The sequence below is a fragment of the Xiphias gladius genome, chromosome 8, assembly GCF_016859285.1.
Source record: "Xiphias gladius isolate SHS-SW01 ecotype Sanya breed wild chromosome 8, ASM1685928v1, whole genome shotgun sequence".
Lineage (NCBI taxonomy): Eukaryota > Metazoa > Chordata > Actinopteri > Istiophoriformes > Xiphiidae > Xiphias > Xiphias gladius.
In genome coordinates this window covers 15,263,463-15,284,149 of record NC_053407.1, presented here as the reverse complement: position 1 = coordinate 15,284,149, position 20,687 = coordinate 15,263,463, and the positions used below count along the sequence as shown (strand labels likewise).

The window sequence follows — 20,687 nt, the reverse complement described above, 5'->3', positions numbered from 1 at the left end:
AAAAATAATTTTGGAGAGTAGATATATTACTCACCTTCAGGATACCATGCTAGCTAGCAGTTTTTCTCTTCCATAAGAAAAGAACAAAATAACTGATAAAAAAGACAGCAACCCTCCATGCTATGGCCAAAAATACTGCACACACCAGCCTGTACTGTATGTGCTTTGCCACTACTCTGCCTTGCCAGTGACATCCCCCTGTCCAGGCTCAACTCCTCTGGTTTCCTGCTGTGAGCTTCTCATCACACATCTCACTTCGGTTCGGTTTTTAAATGGATTAAACAAACAAGATATAACATGTTAACTGTGAGCTTAAGAGCTGCAGATTTTGTTTCTTTTGGACAGATCCAGGCTAAATATTTCCCTGCATTTTCTGCTCAGTGCTAAGCTAAGCAAACGGGCTGCTGGCCCTAGCTACGTAGTTAGCGTACAGACATGAAAACTGGTAAAGATCTGAGTGAATAAGGGTATTTACTATGGTCGAAATTTTGTTCATCTAGTAACTGACACTTTCTTCTGTTGAACTCACTGAAATACATCACTACATCAGTGTGAGTTTTTCTTTACTGGAGCTAGCGATCCTTTCTAGCAAAAAAGTATATGATAAATGTTTGAGTGTTTCGGAGATGGACTAATTATGCTTATTTAAAACAGTGCAAATAATGTACTATTTAATGTTCAAGAAATTCTATATTGTTGGTGAATTTTATTGCACCCGTGATGTCCCAACGAGATGAAGTCTTCACTGGGTGTAGATTCAGTGTGGCATCAAAGCCATGCCGAGCGCAGCCAGGGAATTCATTAGTGTCAGTGGCAATATGGCTGACTAGAGGATACTGTGTCCCTTATGAAGCAGCAGTGGAGTTTAGCTTATTAAATATTATGACTAATGCGATGCACTCAAAACCACTGGAAATATTAAAAAACAACATTTTACTTCTGGGTTAAAATTCTTTGGTATGCTTGTTTAGCACTGTACTTTGCATATATCTGTATATCTTCTGTATATATTTAACTATCTAGCTATAGCTAAATAGCTATTAGTGGGCTTGTGTGTAAGTAGCTAACTACCTACCTGTCTGTCTTCATCAGTCTTCACTCAAAAAATCACACATATAGTTTGTAATTTTCTCATTACTTAACAAGGCCTGTGGTGTTATTTTCTCTCCCATACCCTTTCAAATTCTACACGTAATGAGGAAAAGACATGAGTGTGCACACACACTGCATGTTCTCTCTTTCTATAATAAAAAAACATGCACTCCTGGCAACCGAGGCTTCATTAACTCTCCCCTCTCGAGGCATGCATGCAAATGATCAGTGTTTGCTTTGCACATCAATGAGCCACATTACACTCAATACAGGATACCAATATATCTCACACACATGCACACTTACACATGCATATACATAGACATACAGAGGCACATAAGAACTTATATACAGTACTAAATTAGTATAAAGAAAGAGAAAAGAAGAAATAAAACACGGGGGGAAAAAAAGAGCACTAGAGAGACAGAGTTGGGGCAGGATGTGCTGTGTCCCCATCCATCATAGTGGGTGTTATGTGGCTCTGAGCTGTCTGGGTGCTGTGTCATTACATCCATAATGCCTGTTGCCTCTCCCAACACACACTATCAATCACACACATGCCCACATACAAACACACACACACACACACACACACACACACACACACACACACACACACACACACACACACACACACACACACACACACGCACAGAGACACAAACACACAGAGGTTATCGGGTGATTCAGGTAAAATTAAACAGTGTTTAATTTTTGTCAGTGCAAACCCAGTACATGCCAGAATTCTATTCCTCAGTATTTGTTGTTTAATATCGGCACTGGCTGGGTGCGCTGGCCTAATATTTGCTCATGTGTCCCGCTGGGTGAGCGAGCCGATACTGAGTGTGAAATCTTAATTAATGTCTTAATCGGGGATGTCCGCATGTCTTCGACAGTCTACAAAGCCCTGCTTACCTGCTTTGCTACGCCCTTTAATCATTATGGGAGAATACAGACAGAGAATTGTACGCACTTGCAGAGCTACTGAATATCAAAAACTGATAACTGATACAATAATATACGGTATATTTTTGTGCCAGTGTGTCCCAGAGAAGTCTGTCTTTCTAATATATCCGCTTTTCACATGTATGTTTGTGTATGTTTGTATCCATGTGGATTTCTAGCCACCATTGTGTTGAATGAGCTGAACTGGACGGAGGCACTGGAGGACGTGTTTAGAAAGAACAGAGAGGATGACCCCACCCTTCTCTGGCAGGTGTTTGGTAGCGCTACAGGCCTGGCTCGCTACTACCCAGGTAAACAAAAAACAGGTTCTTCATTCACAGTGTGTGTGTCCTTCTTTATCAAATCGGAGGTGCTCTCATCAGTTGTTTCGTATTTGGTTGACCTAAGATAGAGCATGTGGCTTTTAATCATAACTACAAACGGCCAGGGAATATAAATATTCACTGGTTTGCTTTGTTCACACATCACAACGCAAATAAGATCAATAAATAATCTCCATAGCTCAGCTTGTACAGATTTTATATGTGGTGCCATAGATAGAGTTATACTATCTTTAATTGCATTAGTTTAGTGCTGCTGTCTATCGAGAGTGTTTTCTCTGCCAAGCTATTTCTATTCATGAGATTCCTGTCATCATTGACTCTATAGCTTTATGGGAAAGGTTTATGTCTAATATTCATGAATTTTCATTGGCCCTGAATTTATTCCTGTTTGTTTTTTTTTTTTTTTTTTTTTTTTTCACCTTTTAGCATGCATGATAGGCAGTCACACACTCTCGTTCTGGTTTGTTTTCATGGTGTCCCTCACTGACAGCATACAGATAGAAAGCAACTGATCACTGTCAAAGCAAGTGAATCCAGTGCTCTGTGCTTTGCATCTCAGATGAATATTTTATATTATTTCCTTGCGGTATACCTCTTCACAAATAATTTTACTGAGCATAAAAAATGTTATAATGTAGATGGAGTAAGAAATTCAGGATTCTATCCAACAAGCCAACTCTCATTATGTAAGTGCAGAAATGTAAGTGTTTTTTTAAATATTCTCCCAAAATCTGGCCTTCCTTATCTACACAGTGACTCACAGCGACTCCTCACTGCTGAGTGGAATCTGACACTGCATATCGCCAGATATTAGCAGATCAACACCTCAGTCTGACAGTCAGATATGTCAGAAATTAAAACAAAATAGGAATTCATGTTTTATTCCCTTTAATTATTAAGACATTATAATCAGCACATATCCATCTCTTCCTAAAGCTTCTCCCTGGATGGATGCTCGTAAGACCCCCAGTAAAATTGACCTGTATGATGTCCGCAGGAGGCCATGGTAAGAAAACTGGCACAAATACAGATGCAAGAAATATAGTATTTATTGAATGTTGGTTAGAATGCAATCCTGAAATTACTAACAGTTGCCTGCAGTTGCCTGTTTGGTTGTTTGGACACACTGTAGTTGTTTATGACAACCCTAGGGTTAGGGTTAGGGTTAGGAAATATGACAGGAAATATGACAGGAAATAAATGTAGCTCTTAGTTGATAGTAAGTGTACTAGTGTAAATATATGAGACACTGGCCAATAAGTCAGAATATATGTTCTTTCCAATTTCAGTGGGATTGCATTATGACAATATAATTGGATCACAAAATTCTGTTGTTTAATTAGTAATGAATCAAAGCAAACTTCAGTAACTGTAAAATGTAATTTGAAGCTCTGAAAAAGTAAGTACACTTTGATAGTTTTTTGGTCCATATCTGTTGAACATAGTTCAATGCATTGAACACCAGTTTTACTTTTTTGATTAAATTTTCCATATCATAAATTATAAGAGTATTGTTACTGACATTGTTATATTAATTTCAGAGATATTGCCTAGCCCTATACGTATGTAACTGTCTAATCAATATTACTCAAAGTGTATAAGTAATAATGTGCTATCTCAAAGTGTAAATCACTGGCCTTCAATATATTTTTAACATTTGTTGTGCTGTGTTGTTGAGTGTGTTTCTCAGTCCTGCTTGTCTTTTCATTCATTAACGTCCATCTAGGTATATCCAGGGAGCTGCCTCACCCAAAGATATGCTAATCCTCGTAGATGCGTGAGTTACATTACAACTTCATTGATCCATAATCTTCTCACATCAGTCATGATGAAAGGCATTATAATGCATGCCTGTCTGGATTTGCCACATAATGTAATGCTTTTCCCAAGGTAGAGACATTTATAAATACACTGAGTAAAATCTCACAGGACAAGAACTGAGAAGACGGATTACAATGAGAGGCTGTCAGGTATTTCTTTTTTTCTTGCAGGAGTGGGAGTGTGTCTGGCTTGACCCTCAAACTGATCAGGACCTCTGTCAGTGAGATGCTAGAGACACTGTCCGATGATGACTACGTCAATGTAGTTTACGTGAGTATTATTAAACCTCGCACTTGCTGAACACTGGGTCGCCTGTTTGTGTGAGGCGGTGGGGAGCATGATGCATGCTGAGAAACGGGACAGAGTGACAGACAGATTCAGAATGTGCGCATGAATGGGTTTGTGCATTTACATGCCCATTCACGTACACTCAGATACATTTAAATGAAGCCACACGCACACAAAGACACACATGCCCACACACACGTCCACTCACAAGAGAGACAGAGTGATGGATGACAAGAAATGAAATATGGATTTCTCTCAGGTCTGACCACCCTGAAACAGACCTTTAATGAAATACCCACCGCTCTATTTCGTGTAGAGGATTAAAACACTACATGCCCCCACCTCACCTCTTTACCCATGTGTGTGTATGTGTGTGTACATTCCCGGTGCTCCTAAAGGAATTAAAGCTGCACCTCTGACTGGAGTGACTCATTCATCACCCTCTTGGTCCCTCCATCACTTTTTCCTTTCATGATTGAGTCATGCATATCCTCTCAGCATTTCACCATATACCTCCATTCATCTCTTTGTGTCAATGAACGATCTCCCCGTACATTGTACGCCTCTCCTCCTCTTTACACAATGCCGCAACTTTCCTCTTCTCACTGCTCCCACTTTCTTTCCCTTCATTTTGAATTTTCTCACCCACCAATCACTTCCGCCGTTCTCCCCGTCCACCTTTTGATTCTCTGACCATCTATTCCAGGCCTTCAACGCTTGTGATTACATTCAGAAAGAGCCAATCAGGAGACTGTGTGATGCATAGATGGGTACCTGTGGAGATGTTTATTGAGATGGGTAGCTCTGGAGATTGGAGCTGTCTTCATTCTCCTTGCACAAAGACAGCCATTCAGACTCTGTTTCCTCTCCAAGGGGACGCTTTGTCTTGGACACAATGTATTCTGTTTCACGGTGGACTTGTGATTCTGCAAAGATGTGCAATTATCGAAATCTGTCGGGGGGCTCAGTGTGTGTGTATGTGTGCGCGTGTGCTTAAGAAAGTCAGACAGAATGAGAAAGACTGGCAGGCAACTCAGTTCTGACTTAGAACTTTTCTGGTTTGTTTGAATTGTTTTCCTACTATTGTCTAAAACTGCAGTGCAGTGGCTGTAAGACATTAGTGGTGTGAGAAGGATGCACAGCATCACTGGATTGATAAGTGCTATAAGGATCATTAAGGTTTATCACAACTTGGGTCTTATATTTCTTGCATTTGCCAGTGTTTCTATTGGTTACAAAAGGTTCTTCCTTACCAAAATAATTTCTGGAATCTGGGAACACAGAGAAATCACTACAATGAAGTCTAGCAGCGTGGAAAACATGAGCAGTTTGACTATCAGACAGGATTTAAACAAGCCAAAAGTTTAGCCAGATTATCCAGATCACTTTATTTAGAAGTAAAACTGAAAGTGAGTGCACCTGAAATGTTGATACTAATCCTTTACTGCACAGGAAAACTATGTGTGTGCACAGCTAGAGCAAACAGAAGGTCAAAATTGATCAGAAAGGTCTGTAAACTGTGATGGCTGATTGTAATAGACAGCCTGGGTCATAATTTAATATTCACTTTGGTTTTCTTTTCCAAATAGGTTTGGTCAACCTGACCATGACCTGTATGTTTTTGGCTGCATCTTGACTTTTTTTAAGCAGTAACTTTGTGACCACAGTGTTATTATAACCAAGAGGAAGTATTTCCAAAACTACAAAAATAAGAGAACAATCATAAGTTATAATGACAAGGAATTCTCCTTTAATTACCTTCATCCTGCCACTCAATATATCAGCCAGTAAGCTGTAAATCAGTGGTGGTCAATTTGTTCCTCCTCCAACAAAACTCATTATTCTTTCCCTCTGTCACCCTCTCTCCCTATCTGTTTCCTTCTGTCATTGACTCACTTACTCATACACACCCACAGACACACACACACACACACACCCACACACACACAGTGCCCTATGTCTGGCCCTGAGGGTTTTGTAACCTGACACTAAATCATTAATCTCTGATATTACCCATAAATCCCTCCTCATTAACAGTAGCCCAGGGACTAAGTTGGCATTTGGTCATGGAAGATGCTAACAAACTTCCTCGAACAGCTGCGGCAGGTCAGAAGAATGCTGCTGGCTGTTCCTTTCTGCTCATCCTTTCCCTCTCTGTCCTTTTTTCACTTGTGTTCTCGCTTTCCCTCGCCCTCCCACCTCACTGAGCTGCCGACACTTTTATCCAGCCTTTTCAGCCATGTTAGCCGGTGTCAGTGCTGTTAGCCAGCGTCAGTCCAGTGGGCAAACCAGAATACCAAACCAGAGTAGCAGAAAGGCCAGTGGGATTAGGGTTTGAAGATTAGCCTTCTCTCTTGTGTCATCACTAATCCATTCCCAAGGCCTGAACTGTCAAACACACACACACAGATACAAGAGCTGTTGTAATAGGATCACGAGGGAACAGTGGGATTTGTAGTAGATTGTATTCACATTTTTTGTGCAAGGGCAATGACACCGTAGCAGTAATGTGGTTTTTTTTTTCAGTAATTACACAAAATGTTTTTTTCATTTTTTGACATAATGGGCTTATTTACAAAAATAGTATCTTTCTAATCAGTACATGATTGATGTGTTGCATAAAACATGTTAGCGGATTATTTTCTATGAAATACACTTTCTCACTTTCTTGCTTTTAAATCCTGTATTCACACCCTCGCCCTTCTCTTTTTCTGTCCTCTTCCTCTCACTTTCTGCTCCTCACCCTCCCACATTCCTGTCTCACCTTCCTCACTTCTAATAGATTATGTGACAAAAAATCCCCGTCTGGTCTACCTGGGCAATCATATGAACTCATTTGTGTCTCTGTGTGTGTGTGTATGTTTGTGTGTGTTTATGTGCTGTTGCCTTGATTCAGTCTTTTTGTAAAACCACAGCTGCCTTGATATTGCCTTTCAGTCCAATAGAGATGTGTATGTCTGTTACTGTCAATCTAAAAGGAACTTCAAGGCTGTCAGGCTCATTGGAGACAGACACACATATGCACCCACGCACACATACGGTCAGGGCTCATTTTGCCTCCCTGCTTGTCTGTGCACATCAGTGTTTTCAGCCTCCCTACTGGCCATCTCACAGAGACACATTGATTAGTTGAGATCGATGAGGTGCAGCATTGTTTTAGAAGAGTTCTGCAACACAATAGATGTGCTGGTTTACTACTCTGCTTTCCCATGTCCTTCATGCACTCTTATTATGTATTAATTTCTATTATATAGGTTATTTTCTCATTTGTACTTATTATCATTGTGAGCTCTTTGAAAATGCCCTTTTTTTTCATTCGGGCCCAAATTAAAATGTTCAATTCTGATATTAAACAAGGGGAAATATGGACAATCAGTTTGACTTGGAGCACAGCTCAGTCTAGAAGGAGGTGGGCTTTAATGTTGAGGGGAGTGTATGTGCATACGTGCGCTGTGGGGTGGAAATGAGGAGGTTTCACCTTTGAATAAAGATGGTGTTGCTGCCAAACCCTCATTCTTATATAGCAGAATCTTGTTTCCATGGGTACCAAATCGTTGAGCTCCGAGGATGTGAAGCAATTAGTGGGGTTTGATGAATGTGTCTGTTTACCACTGCCTGATAACAGCCAAGGCCAGGTGGGAGTGTTTGTGTGTGTGTGTGTGTGTGTGTGTGTGTGTGTGTGTGTGTGTGTGTGTGCTGCATTTATATCATTTGTTACATAAGAACACAGGTTGTAGTTGTGTGAATAATTTGTAGGTTATAACTCCTCGCCCCTGCTTTCCAGTTTAACACCAGGGTGAAGAAGACGGCGTGTTTCGATCATCTGGTTCAAGCCAATGTGAGGAACAAGAAGCTGCTGAAGGATGCTGTGCAGAACATCACAGCTAAAGGAATTACAAACTACACAAAAGGCTTTGAATTTGCTTTTGAGCAGCTCTCCGCGGTAAGATTGGGTTTTTGGGGGTTTTTTTTGCTTTTTTTATGAACACCAGAGAGAGCATCAGAGCACCAGAGGCTTAAAACAAGTTTTCAATGAATGTTTCTTGAGATGCCACAATATTATCAGCAGCAGTCTTTCACTGCCATCTGCTGGTTGAACATATTACCTCAACTCAACTGTCCAGGCTATGACAAAAATATTCGATTGTTGCAGATGAATGGCCACCTTGAAATAGCAAAGAATTGTGATCAAGTGAGGTTATATAACAGTACTGCCTAAAGGTATATGTAAGATCACCTGTAAACCTGTTTTTTCACTGAATATTAGTGATACAGTAGGTTAGATACTGTATGTTGCATAGTTAGGTATGAATAACTTCCTAAAGTCTGAAGCCCTGCTAATGGTTCCATGAGACTGCAATGTGCATAACATCCCACAGCTCGTTTGTATTGGACTGAACAAACGAGAGTGGCACCTGAAAAAAGCAGGTGGCTCTTCAAATCAAAAGGTTGTATCTCTTGGGAGCATGAATGTGTCCAAGGAGTTTCATGGCAGTCTGCCTATGAAAATACAAGCAATAAAAGTAAAGTTGTGGAGGTATCAAAGTAATTGGGATTCATCCACTGGGAATTATGCATATGCACATATAAAATGGAAATTGGCTGTAAATAACCATAAAATCATTGTGTATTTCTTTTGACTAGACCAATGTGAGCAGAGCAAACTGCAACAAGATCATCATGCTGTTCACTGATGGAGGAGAGGAAAGAGCTCAGGCCATACTGGAGAAATACAATGCTGACAAAAAGGTATGTAGATCACACACACAGACACACACACACACACACACACACACACACACACACACACACACACAGACACACAAACACCAACACAAGGGCGTATGATACTGCAATGTGAATTGTGTGCTTTCATCCATTTAGATGTGCTCCCATTGTAGTTTTTATTATACTCAGCTTTTTGGAGCTCCCTTTGGGTTGAAACTTCCGTGTGCATATCCTCCTTACCCAAAGTTTATGTGGAATGCTTATGAGGTTTTCTGCATATTATGTGAAACAAAAACCTGTTTACAGACACACACACACACACACACGCACACACACACACACACACACACACACACACACACACACACACACACACACACACACACACACACACACACACACACACACTCAGCACATGAACACTAACAAATGTGTGCATGCACAAGGCAGAGGATATGACACACACACTTCGGCTAAAAATACAACACAAATGTTAAAAGTTCACAGCAAAGTTGAGCTTTTTTCAGATTTAAATGTATCACATATTTTACCTGTGAATGTTTGAATGTTAAGTCTAGTTAATTGTTTGTTCATAATGATAATAGACATCAGCATATCTAATCACATTATATTAGGGACAGGACAATCATCAATTAACTGAAATTAATATTAAATGAAGAGAAATTATGAGAAAAATATATCAGTTATCCCACGAGAGAGTATCTTTTAACATTGTCAGAGGTTATGTCATGATAAGTATGATAATAAATTTAATCTTATGTTCCAGGTGAGGATCTTCACCTTCTCAGTAGGACAACACAACTATGATAAAGGACCCATTCAGTGGATGGCCTGTTCCAACAAAGGTATAGCACCGCTCATAATACACATCAGTATTGATTAAGTTAGATCTCAGTAATAATATCAAGTACATTTTATACATGTCTAATAATTCAACTGATACTATGGAAAAAGTCATGATGCAGTGGGCTACACTACAAATTTGCATCCTGGATCATTTGCTCCCATTCAGTCCCATTTGCTTTATGTGTATTTGTGATCCTTTCCCCTCGAAAAGCTTTATGTCTGATCATTTTTCCAGGTTACTTCTATGAAATTCCGTCCATCGGAGCCATCAGAATAAACACGCAGGTGATTTTAGAAGATGATTTATTCATTTCCAAAATCATCATGCATTTGATATATGCATTCTGTCAGCATGGAAACATTAATCTAGGAAATAATATGGTGCTGTTAATCCAATTTAGGAATACCTCGATGTCCTGGGGAGACCCATGGTTCTGGCAGACAAGCAGGCCAAACAAGTCCAATGGACTAATGTGTACCTTGATGCTCTGGTATGACATCACATTTTGTGTCCTCTTATTCACATTTAAATGATGCCGAAATATTGCTCTTGCTTTAAAGTGATAATATTCCTGATTTGAAGAATGTGTTTGCTTGTGCGCTCATCAGGAACTGGGTCTGGTCATCACTGGAACACTCCCTGTCTTCAATAAAACCAAGACCAAAGATGACAGGAATGGCGAGGTGCAGTGAAAAAAAATTTGCTTGAACACACTGTGGGTGGAGTCAGCAGATCTGATAATTATATTTTCCTTATTCTTTTTCTCTCATACTTTCTCTCAGCACCAGAATCAGTTGATTCTTGGCGTAATGGGGATTGATGTGTCGTTGGATGACATCAAGAAGCTCACACCACGCTTCACCGTGAGTTGAAACATTCATAGCTAATCACATGCACACAGACGAAAACATATATTAAACCAAGTCTTGTTGCTTCCTCACTTGAGAAGAACTTGCTCAGACTGTTTCCTACATGGCAATTAGTGAGTGATGTGATTCCATGCGATGTGTTCTTCTTTTTCTAACATCTATATAAAATCCTTCTCAAATAAAAATGTCATTGTAATTAATTACAGCCCCTGTGTTGCATGGTATACTCTTGTTTTTTGGGACCACTGAGGTCCTTCTTTTACACACGTTTTAACAGCCATTACCAGATGTCCTCCTATCATATCGTATAGTAAATGTACTAGCCCCATGTAGTTTCCTGGACCCAAAGATTGAATTTCCCTCTCCTCTGTTCATCTTCTGTATCAGATTGGTCCAAATGGATACTACTTTGCCATTGATCCCAATGGATACGTCCTGCTGCACCCCAATCTTCAGCCAAAGGTATGGCAGCTGGCCCCATGCATCACTTTGTGTGGCTCAGCAGGTCCATGTCTTGAAACATTATATCATATTCTGTCTATTCCACATGGTTACACAATAACTGCTTGCACTCAGTGAATAATATGCAAGCTAGCAGATGGTGCAAGCTCTTTTCAAACCTTTCCATGTGCCATCCCCTCATCAATCTTCATAAAGGGAATCCATTCCCCAGTTAGAGTATGACCTGATATCATCATTCTTCAGGTGTTGGCTAGAAGGTCACTCATTACCGTGTGAGATAAAATAGATGGGTAGACTTGACAGTGAACTGGCATATATGTTTAAGAATGAAAGATAAAAAAAAGATCTGTGGCATATAGTAGAGATAATGTGTTTTAAAGTGAAAGTAGTAAACCCCAAAATAATAAATTAATTTGCTCCACAATGATAATATATAATGCTACTGCTGTTTGTATTTTCTCACCTAAGTAGATGAAGTTTGGTAAGCTAAAACAAGTAATGTGTTCATTTAGACTAACCTGTCCTGTGCTTTTGGCTAACTTTTAAACAATTCAGTTTTTTAAATATTTTTAATAGGACTGAGTTCTATGTTTAGGGTCTACTGTTGCACCTTCCTGGATCTGAAACACCGAATCCCTGGAGACACACACTCACATCCCATCTATCAATCCACAGGTCTCCACATTCTAATCCATCAAGACAAACACTTATGCATCCAATTATTTAACTTCTCAGTTTAATAGGTTTTATTGGTGTGGTAATTCACGTTGTCAAAGCACAATAAATAAAGTTGTAGTATCTAACTATGACTCTAGGTTTTTGGAAGTAACATGAAAATAGATGTTACTTGTACAGACAGTGGGGGAAAACTGGGCTATAAATAGTAAGCAAGGGGAAAAAATAAGGCAATGATGTTGTCAAGTAGATTATGGTAAATAAACGTGCAGGGTATTTATAATCATCTTTATGTTTATGTCCTTCTGGTTTTCCCTTTTCATGCAATGTAGAGAGATATTTCATATAAAGCAGTATATCCATTCTTTCTTTCTTTCCCCTGGATTAAAGGGGATATTCCTCTTGGTTTTGAGCCCTCCATCTTTTCAACCAGACTGGAAAAAATAACTCTGGTCAAAGCTGCATGTATCTGTAAAGAAGTGCTTTTTAAAATGGCTTTGAGTTACAGTTGGAAGTGAAACAGTGAATGTAGTACAGTTATTTTTTCTTACCTTTAGTGGACTCTTATGATAGTGATTATGCTAGACTTTGACAATTCCCCACCCCCACAATGTGACATTTTGCAGACAATTGTATCACTATGAATCTGTCTATAATTTTCCTAGAAAAGGATTCGTAACAGGAAGCTCAGGCTCAGTAATAAGTATGCTGTCACTTTTCATGAGGTGAGACAAAGTAGAGGTAAAGTACAGTAGATAGAAGTAGCAGTTCCTAAACGTAGCCATGTAGAGTCTTCAGTATTGTAGTCCCATAGATATAATTTTCATTAGATATAGTAGCAGTCACCGGAGGTAACCATCACTTTTTGCAGGGGCTATTGATTACATGATCTGTAACACCATGTCTGAATTCCCTAACAGGGAAGTGATGGTTCTTTCTTCTGTTGCTTGTGATGATTATTGTGGTCATGGAAAATTGTACGAATGTGTGACTTTTTGTGCACGTGTTTGCTTGGGCATATTTCGTGATAGAGTTGATACTGGAAGAATGTAAGTGACAAATCCTGGTGATTTGTCAGTCACCTGTTATCACCTCCATAGGTCATACCTGAATGTCATTCTTAACGGTCTATGACATTCAGTGATATTATATGGCTCTTTTTAGGAAAATCACACAAAATGGTTTCAGCATTAAATTATTAAAATAGGAACCTACAATTGGTAGAAGTACAATTTGATAATATGACTTTAGGCTTCCTCTCAAATTAGTATACTAATTAATGTAAGCTTAGAGCAACCTTAGTGTTATAACCACAGACACACACAGACACACACACACACACACACACACACACACACGCACACACACACACACACACACACACACACACACACACACACACACACACACACACACACACACACACACACACACACACACACACAGACATACCAAAGGCATTGGCAGAATTATCTCAGTTTAGTGTGGCATTCAAGCAAGACAGCATTGTTATTATTATTAATATTTTCTCACCAGCACTCTGTACTGCATATATGTGTGTGTGTGTGTGTGTGTGTGTGTGTGTGTGTGTGTGTGCGCGTGTAAGGCTTGAAGGGCTACCTGTCAATCACTCATTGTCTCATGGAATCAGCCAAATGGGAGACTGTGTAAATGCTGATGGTGACCTTGGGCCCTTTGAACATGTCCCTTGTCTCTCTCTCTTATGTTTGTACATATTTCATATTCATCACAGAAACCTCCCCCGTGGCAGTAGTGTTTTCATTTTGAAGTCACACCTCAACAAACCTCTTGGTGACTACCAGTATTCTCTCTCTCACTCTCTCATCATGTCATCTTAATCTTGTTGCTCTTCTTTTCTCACTCATCTCTTATTTGATCTCTCTCACTCTGTTGTTCCCACCATCTAGTGTTCCCATTTTCATCCTTTTCATATTCTGTACTGTCTTTCTGGTGTATGTTTGATGTTTCATTCTGTATCAACCAGCATTGTACCTCTTGATCTTTTATTCTTTCTTTTCTCATTTTCATGTTGAAACGCTTCATCTTCATCATCTTCCTTTGCTGCTCCATTTCATTTCACTTAAAATCAAATGTAAGGAACTCAACTCATGCCATTTAATTGACTGAGTATTTCATTTATTGCTTTTTGTCCGTGTACTCTTTATCTAGTGGTAGTTTATTTTAAAATTTTAGGTTTGCTGTGACAAGAGCAAAAACTTTATTCCCCATTCTCCCGCTTCCTTTATAACTGAAATACATAGTCTTTTATTTTTAGAGTTACTGCTTGCATATGTCAACATAAAAACATGAAACTAAGAGGAAAACACAAGTATCAACACTAGTATGCTCTACCCACATCACCACATCTGTGGAGGACAGAGTGGTATCAGATTCCATGTACCGCTGTTTTATAGAGAAGCACTAGATTACTGCTACCATTTTATACCACCATAAAGCCACTCAGACGTATAGGGTTTTTAAGAGAGGACATTAATAGGGTCCAGTGTCACTTTGTATCAAATCTGATTCAGCCGTGTCGTGTCACAGATATGTTGTCAAAGCGCTGCCATATGGTACCCTCTATTTTTCATACCCTGGATTTGAAAATGATTGGCATTGCTGATGAACTGAATACAAAAGAACATTGTGGCTCAAATGATTAAAGTCCACTATTTGTAATTTTATGCAATGGAAGTACTGAGATGCAGAGGTATATTCCTCTCTATGGTAAGAACCCATCTCTGATTAGGAACTGTAAAATGGTCCACTACTTTTTATAATATTTTATGGCATCAGCTCAGCAGGCTTTAGATAGAGTGATCTGAATGTGTGTTGTTACATAATAAACTTTGCTTCCAGCCTATCTCAGGATAAGCCTAAAAGGGTTCTTCTCTGTTTTGTTTACAACGATCCTGTCATGTGTTATTCGATTTGTTTGTGTGTAGCATTTTTAAATTGTATCACACTTCAGATTGAAATATTATCCTTTCCACAGAATCCTAAATTCCAGGAACCTGTTACCCTCGATTTCCTGGATGCTGAGCTGGAGAATGACATCAAGGTGGAGGTAGAGAATGCAAATACATGGAAATCCCCCTCCCAACACACTCAAACACACAAATTCAAGCAAAGATACGCATGCAGGCAGATATCCAGGTACCAGATGTCTCACGTCTCCTAATAAAGCTATCACAATCAGTCCCCGCCACTGATTTACTTAGTGGCTCTAACTCCTCAGTATGAGGTGATGACACAGAGTGTTTACTGTCTGCTTCTTCGTCCCTCCCTGTAGATCAGGAGAATGATGATTGATGGTGAGACAGGCGAACGCACAATTCACACTCTGGTGAAAACTCAGGATGAGGTAAGAGAAAATAATTTAGGGGGTTAATATATTAAACTACAGTCGTTGGGGAACTTTACATTTGTTTGGATACTTCTGTATTGGTCTCCTATCATGCTTTTGCTCTGCAGTTGCATATTACGCAGTTATTCTGTAGAGTTGTTATCAGATGTTGTGAAATAGACAAACTGGGGCTGACATAAATATATATCAATATATTTTCAATGCAACATTATATCCATTGTATGAAGGAAAAACGGACACTTCTGTTACAGGAATATCAATATAGCACTGTCACTATAATAAAATAATTCAGCCAATTCATCAACATGTAAAGGCATATTTATAATCTGACATTTTTCTCTCACACACTTAAGGCTAATTGTTTTTGTTTTTTAGACAAATTTTACAAAAAAAAAAAAAATCTAAAAGGTATAAACCTTATGCTTTCCATTTGCATTTTAGGTTTTTTCTTTAAAGTTCCCTGCTAAGAGAAAATAGTTTTCACTGCTGTTTGTAGTAATTACGGCCTTTTACAGGGAGGATAGTTTAGAATACCCATTCACTAATACAAAGGGAAGAGAAACACCCTGAGAAAACATAAATGACCTGCTGATTATGTGCCAGGCTTCCTTCAATAATATTTAAACTACTTTTTGTTTGAGCTGAAAATTATCTTCATAATCTCATTTTTTTCAGGATTTTTTTTACAAATTTTCCTCTGATTTTCACATATTTTTACTAATTAAAATAAATACTGATTCTGTCGTGGATTGTTTTTTTACACAATAAATAATATAAATTTGAGAACTACCTATATTGATATTACAAAGCAGTTCTGAATGCCAGTTCTTGTGTGCATTATCTCTGGCAGAGGTACATTGATAGAGGGGTCAGGACCTATACATGGGCACCAGTCAATGAGACAGATTACAGGTGAGTGAGCCATCTCAGTTATTTTGTCATTTTTTTAGTGGTTCATTAAACTGTCACTATGTCACTTAAGACTGTTCACTGCCACTAACTACTGAGGGCGCTCCAGTTTATGGAGGACACGATTTAAGCCAACAGGGGTCACTCTCTTGTTTCTAACATAAGGCTGAACTTGGTTCATGGGAAATACTGTAAGAGATTAGTTCTGATTTTCACTCACGGACATTAGTTGTATATCTTTTTTCTTTGGACTGATTGACTGACGGAATTCCATATATTCACATGCAACTAAAGCTTTTTTGAAGTTTTTTTTGTTTAAGTTTTCCAAAACAAATGATTTACTCAAATGACTTCCGACCAAAAAAATGCCATCATCATCACTCTGACTGTCATTGTCTTTTCTGCAGCCTGGCTCTTGTTCTGCCTAAATACAGTGAACACTTCATTCAAGCTAAGCTGGGAGATGACATGAAACAAGCCATGTGTGAGTATAGAATACACCCTCATGATAAACAGTGCACAAACAAATCAGTCAGATTTAATTTTGCTGTTGCCTCACAACCAGCTCCCATGCGTACTTTCTTTGGGTCATACTCTTGAGTATCTCCACTTGCTTTGTATAACTCGCTCCTAGCTGGAACCACAGCCACTCCTTTGTATTTGCTGCTCAGATCAGCGGATCCCCTCGGTGCTTTTCTTTTGTAGTGTAACCCACTGGTCAGTCGCCCTGCACTCCCACACACACTCATCCACATGCTTTCCCTCTTCCAGACCCAACCCTGAGCACTGGCTCTTTTGATCTTGTCTACATTTTGCTCTATTCTCTTTCTTTACTCCCTTCTTCTGGCTTAAGAGAAGACGAAACCTTCCTCACCTCCTCTCCCTGCTCATTATCGCCTTTTTCTACACACTACTCTTCTCAGTATCTTTCAGTGGCTAATTCTGTTTCTATACTTTCCTGTCCTTACATCCAACTTTTCTTTCCTAAATTTTTAACTGGGTATAAAGCGACCAAAAGTAGACAGACTTAACTCTGGATTTTTTTCTCTGTCTGTCTCTCTGTTTTTCTCTGTCTCTCTGTCTGATCTGTAAACCTGTCCTCACCTCGTTCTCTGCAGTCCTCCTAACAGCTCTCTCCCCTCCCTCCTTTTCCTTCAGCTTTTTTTTTATGCTGTTTTTGCTCTCAAGGCTGTCTCACTGTATGACACACTCTGGCTGCTTCTCCTAACAGCTCAGAACATAACGAATATTTTATTATAAATCTCAGGGACAAAACTCATTAAAAGAAACCAATACTTTACTGTGCATGCAACTTTCACCCTTCGTGCAATTCTTTGCATTTTCTGATGCTTATTCCCTCCTGTCCTGCTTCTACGCTGGAATTTTACAGCTTCTACTTGGGGCAAGTACTCACTGTTCTGTGTCCTCTGTCTTCCTCTTCCTCATGTGATGCTTCTTCACTGCATGTTTGCTCTTTACATGTTTGCATGGTTATATTTCACACAATATTTACTGTAAGGGATGGATCGATGGATAGATGAATGGATGGATGGATGACTGTGGACCATGAATGCTAATGATGACTTTAAGGAAACATGGACGGATGGTCGCTTTGATCAAGAGATGTAATTAGTTGGAAAACACAGGATTCAGCACATAGCCATCTGGCTTTAGTAGATTTTTCATAACTTTGATGTGACGCCACAACGCATAAACTGCTAATGGCGCAGTTATTCCAACAGATGAGATTTTGAGGGTTTCGGCCTCTGTATCACTCCCTCTCTGCCATAATGAGTCTGTCACTGTGCCATAAAGGCTGTCAGAACGTTTACAGGCCTGTTAAAGAAATTAACACACCATGCCTTGCTGCCACAGACTACTCCGATAGGGAGTGTGGGACTCTAAAGTTCTCTCTGCACAGCCGTATAGAGTTTCATACTGGAGCCAGACCACCAATACCTCAATCCATCTTACCACTTTCCTGTAGTAGGTGGTTCATTCAGCCACCTGTCCTCCTAATGCATGCAGGGAGGTTCCCCAGTCACGGGATGGATGAGCTTAGTTTTTTTTCATATAGCAGGAATACTGTATTAATAAATGATCTAATTCTGGGGTTGAAGCGATGGTGACAGAGAAATAAAGGGCAAGAAAGAAGAGAAACAGTGTATAGGTGGAAAGCAATTGGGCAAAGAGACACTGTGCCTGGTCTATAGTGACAGAAGGACAATGAATCTGCCTGTTATATTTTATGGGAAGGACATTGTTTCATCCTGCACCAGATTTCCATGACCCCAAGGACACTCAGCGCTCAGTAATTGTTTTCGCAGACTGCACCACACGACTCAATATATTTTAAAGGCAATGTCCAAAATGTCTTCATTTTAAGAGACCAGTAAATGATGGCCATCGATGCCTGTCATGTCATTTATGAGATAAGAATTACCAGACAGTATTTTAAATTAAATCCAGAGCCGGGGCAGACAAAGCATAGAGTCGAAGGAATTGTCTTTATTACTGCTGTATGTTTACCTGTCGTTTTTTGCATGCCAATGCTATAGTCCCCTCCTGATCTTTCATTTTCTGTCTTCCTAGAAAGTGCACTCCATTTTTTTATATATTTAAAGTTTATCTATTAGATCTACTGCGATTTCACTGCAGAATAGTTTCTTATTACCTGCGGTGGGAAATATTCACAAATTTCAGCATATTTTCCAAGGTATGAGATCATTTATCAGATGATGAATGAATTTTTATCACCCTTTGTCTTCACTACTTTCTCCTCCTCTCATCTCTTTCTCCCTGGGGTCACAACAGGGCAAGGAGGCAAGTATTTCTCAGTCAGTTATTCTCTCATGGCTCCCCATTGCACCTCCATCCACAATCTCTATCATAATCCATCATCTCATGTCCAATAATTTATGTGTGTGTGTGTGTGTGTGTGTGTGTGTGTGTGTGTGTGTGTGTGTGTGTGTGTGTGTGTGAGAGAGTATGCATATGTGTGGGGGCCTTTTAGCTAGAGTATGCGCAATACTGTGTCCATGTATTGGCCAGCATTTCTTAAAACTGCTGACTGACATCCAATTTTCAAGTGTTTCTGAATTCATGAAGTCTTCTCACAGCATGAATATGAGTGTATTTTCATCGTTTCATAAATGGAAATCACGCTTTATTGTACTTAATCTACATACTGTGATAATATATAATGGGGTAGTTAACAATTTTGTCAATTTTGAGCCTGAACCAGGTGGGGTTTTTTGTTTTGTTTTCAAAAGCTATGGAGACAATACAGCTGGAAAGGTTTGATGAGTTTGGTTACACCTACATCGCTCCAAGGTGAGTGATCCCCATGCTTCTGTACAACCCACTTTCACTATTCAGGAACAAACAAAGGGCCCAGATTGAAACTGATCATTAATGTTTCTTCAGGGAGTACTGCAAAGAACTGAAGCTGTCGCTCAACAACACCCAGTTTCTCCTCGACTTCAACCAGTACATTGATAGGAACACTCCAGATGCATGTGAGTCATGCATCTTTTTCACTTTCACTCACACATTTGCATGGGTTGTGATGTCAGTTTTCTGCACCGTTTGTTTTCATATGAGTATTATAATACCACTGACCCACACAATTTCACCCAAATCAATATTCAGTATGTTGCATTCTAGTGTGAAGAAACAAGAGTGCAAGTTTATATGTGTGTATACGTGCATGGTATGTTTTATTGTTAGTCATGGTGGAATCTTCCATTCTGATCTCACGAGCATGACTTTAGTCATTAGATTCGTATGGTTTAAGCACAATGACATCAGCCGGATCGACTGAGTTTCCTAGAAGCCTGATGCTGTCATGCTACACAGTGACTCACAACATTTGATTTGTCATCATCTAATGGATCTCAGCCCTAGTATGGTTTACCACCATCATCCAGCTAATGGATCTAGGTATCCTTGATCCATTTTAACCCAAGGTCAAGTCATATACTTAGGCATTAATGCTCTTCTTGCTGCTGTTTGTGCAGTATGTTGAGTCTTCATGAAAAGTTATGGACATGATTAAAACGACACTCAAGAGATGCTGTGTTGAAGCAATTTGCATACTTTGAATAAAATGTGCTAACATGATTCCTTATCGAAAAGTACTGTTCTTGACAGTGGGGTTTAAACTACCTTGGCATCACATCCCTCCTACAACAGACAATCCTTCACAAAGTGCTTCCTGCTGTCTGAATATCTAATAGTAACTCAGAGAGGACCTACAAAAACATGTCTCCCCAGCTGGATGATTTCCTGAGAAGTGC

At 39.4% G+C, this 20,687-nt stretch overlaps 1 protein-coding gene across 3 annotated transcripts in view; it reads left to right on the top strand.

The window, feature by feature from the left end:
* LOC120793255 (voltage-dependent calcium channel subunit alpha-2/delta-1) overlaps positions 1-20,687 on the top strand; it is a 58,219-nt gene that overhangs the window by 25,807 nt on the left and 11,725 nt on the right. For all 3 annotated transcript variants that reach the window (XM_040133155.1, XM_040133154.1, XM_040133156.1), the window contains exons 7-24: positions 2,217-2,348; positions 3,318-3,387; positions 4,108-4,158; positions 4,373-4,472; positions 8,275-8,433; positions 9,135-9,239; positions 10,006-10,084; positions 10,321-10,370; positions 10,487-10,576; positions 10,695-10,769; positions 10,869-10,949; positions 11,343-11,417; positions 15,109-15,180; positions 15,406-15,477; positions 16,331-16,392; positions 16,797-16,873; positions 19,662-19,722; positions 19,816-19,907. In XM_040133155.1, coding sequence (XP_039989089.1) covers positions 2,217-2,348; positions 3,318-3,387; positions 4,108-4,158; positions 4,373-4,472; positions 8,275-8,433; positions 9,135-9,239; positions 10,006-10,084; positions 10,321-10,370; positions 10,487-10,576; positions 10,695-10,769; positions 10,869-10,949; positions 11,343-11,417; positions 15,109-15,180; positions 15,406-15,477; positions 16,331-16,392; positions 16,797-16,873; positions 19,662-19,722; positions 19,816-19,907 — 1,503 coding nt within the window. The remainder of the gene's footprint in view (positions 1-2,216; positions 2,349-3,317; positions 3,388-4,107; positions 4,159-4,372; positions 4,473-8,274; positions 8,434-9,134; positions 9,240-10,005; positions 10,085-10,320; positions 10,371-10,486; positions 10,577-10,694; positions 10,770-10,868; positions 10,950-11,342; positions 11,418-15,108; positions 15,181-15,405; positions 15,478-16,330; positions 16,393-16,796; positions 16,874-19,661; positions 19,723-19,815; positions 19,908-20,687) is intronic.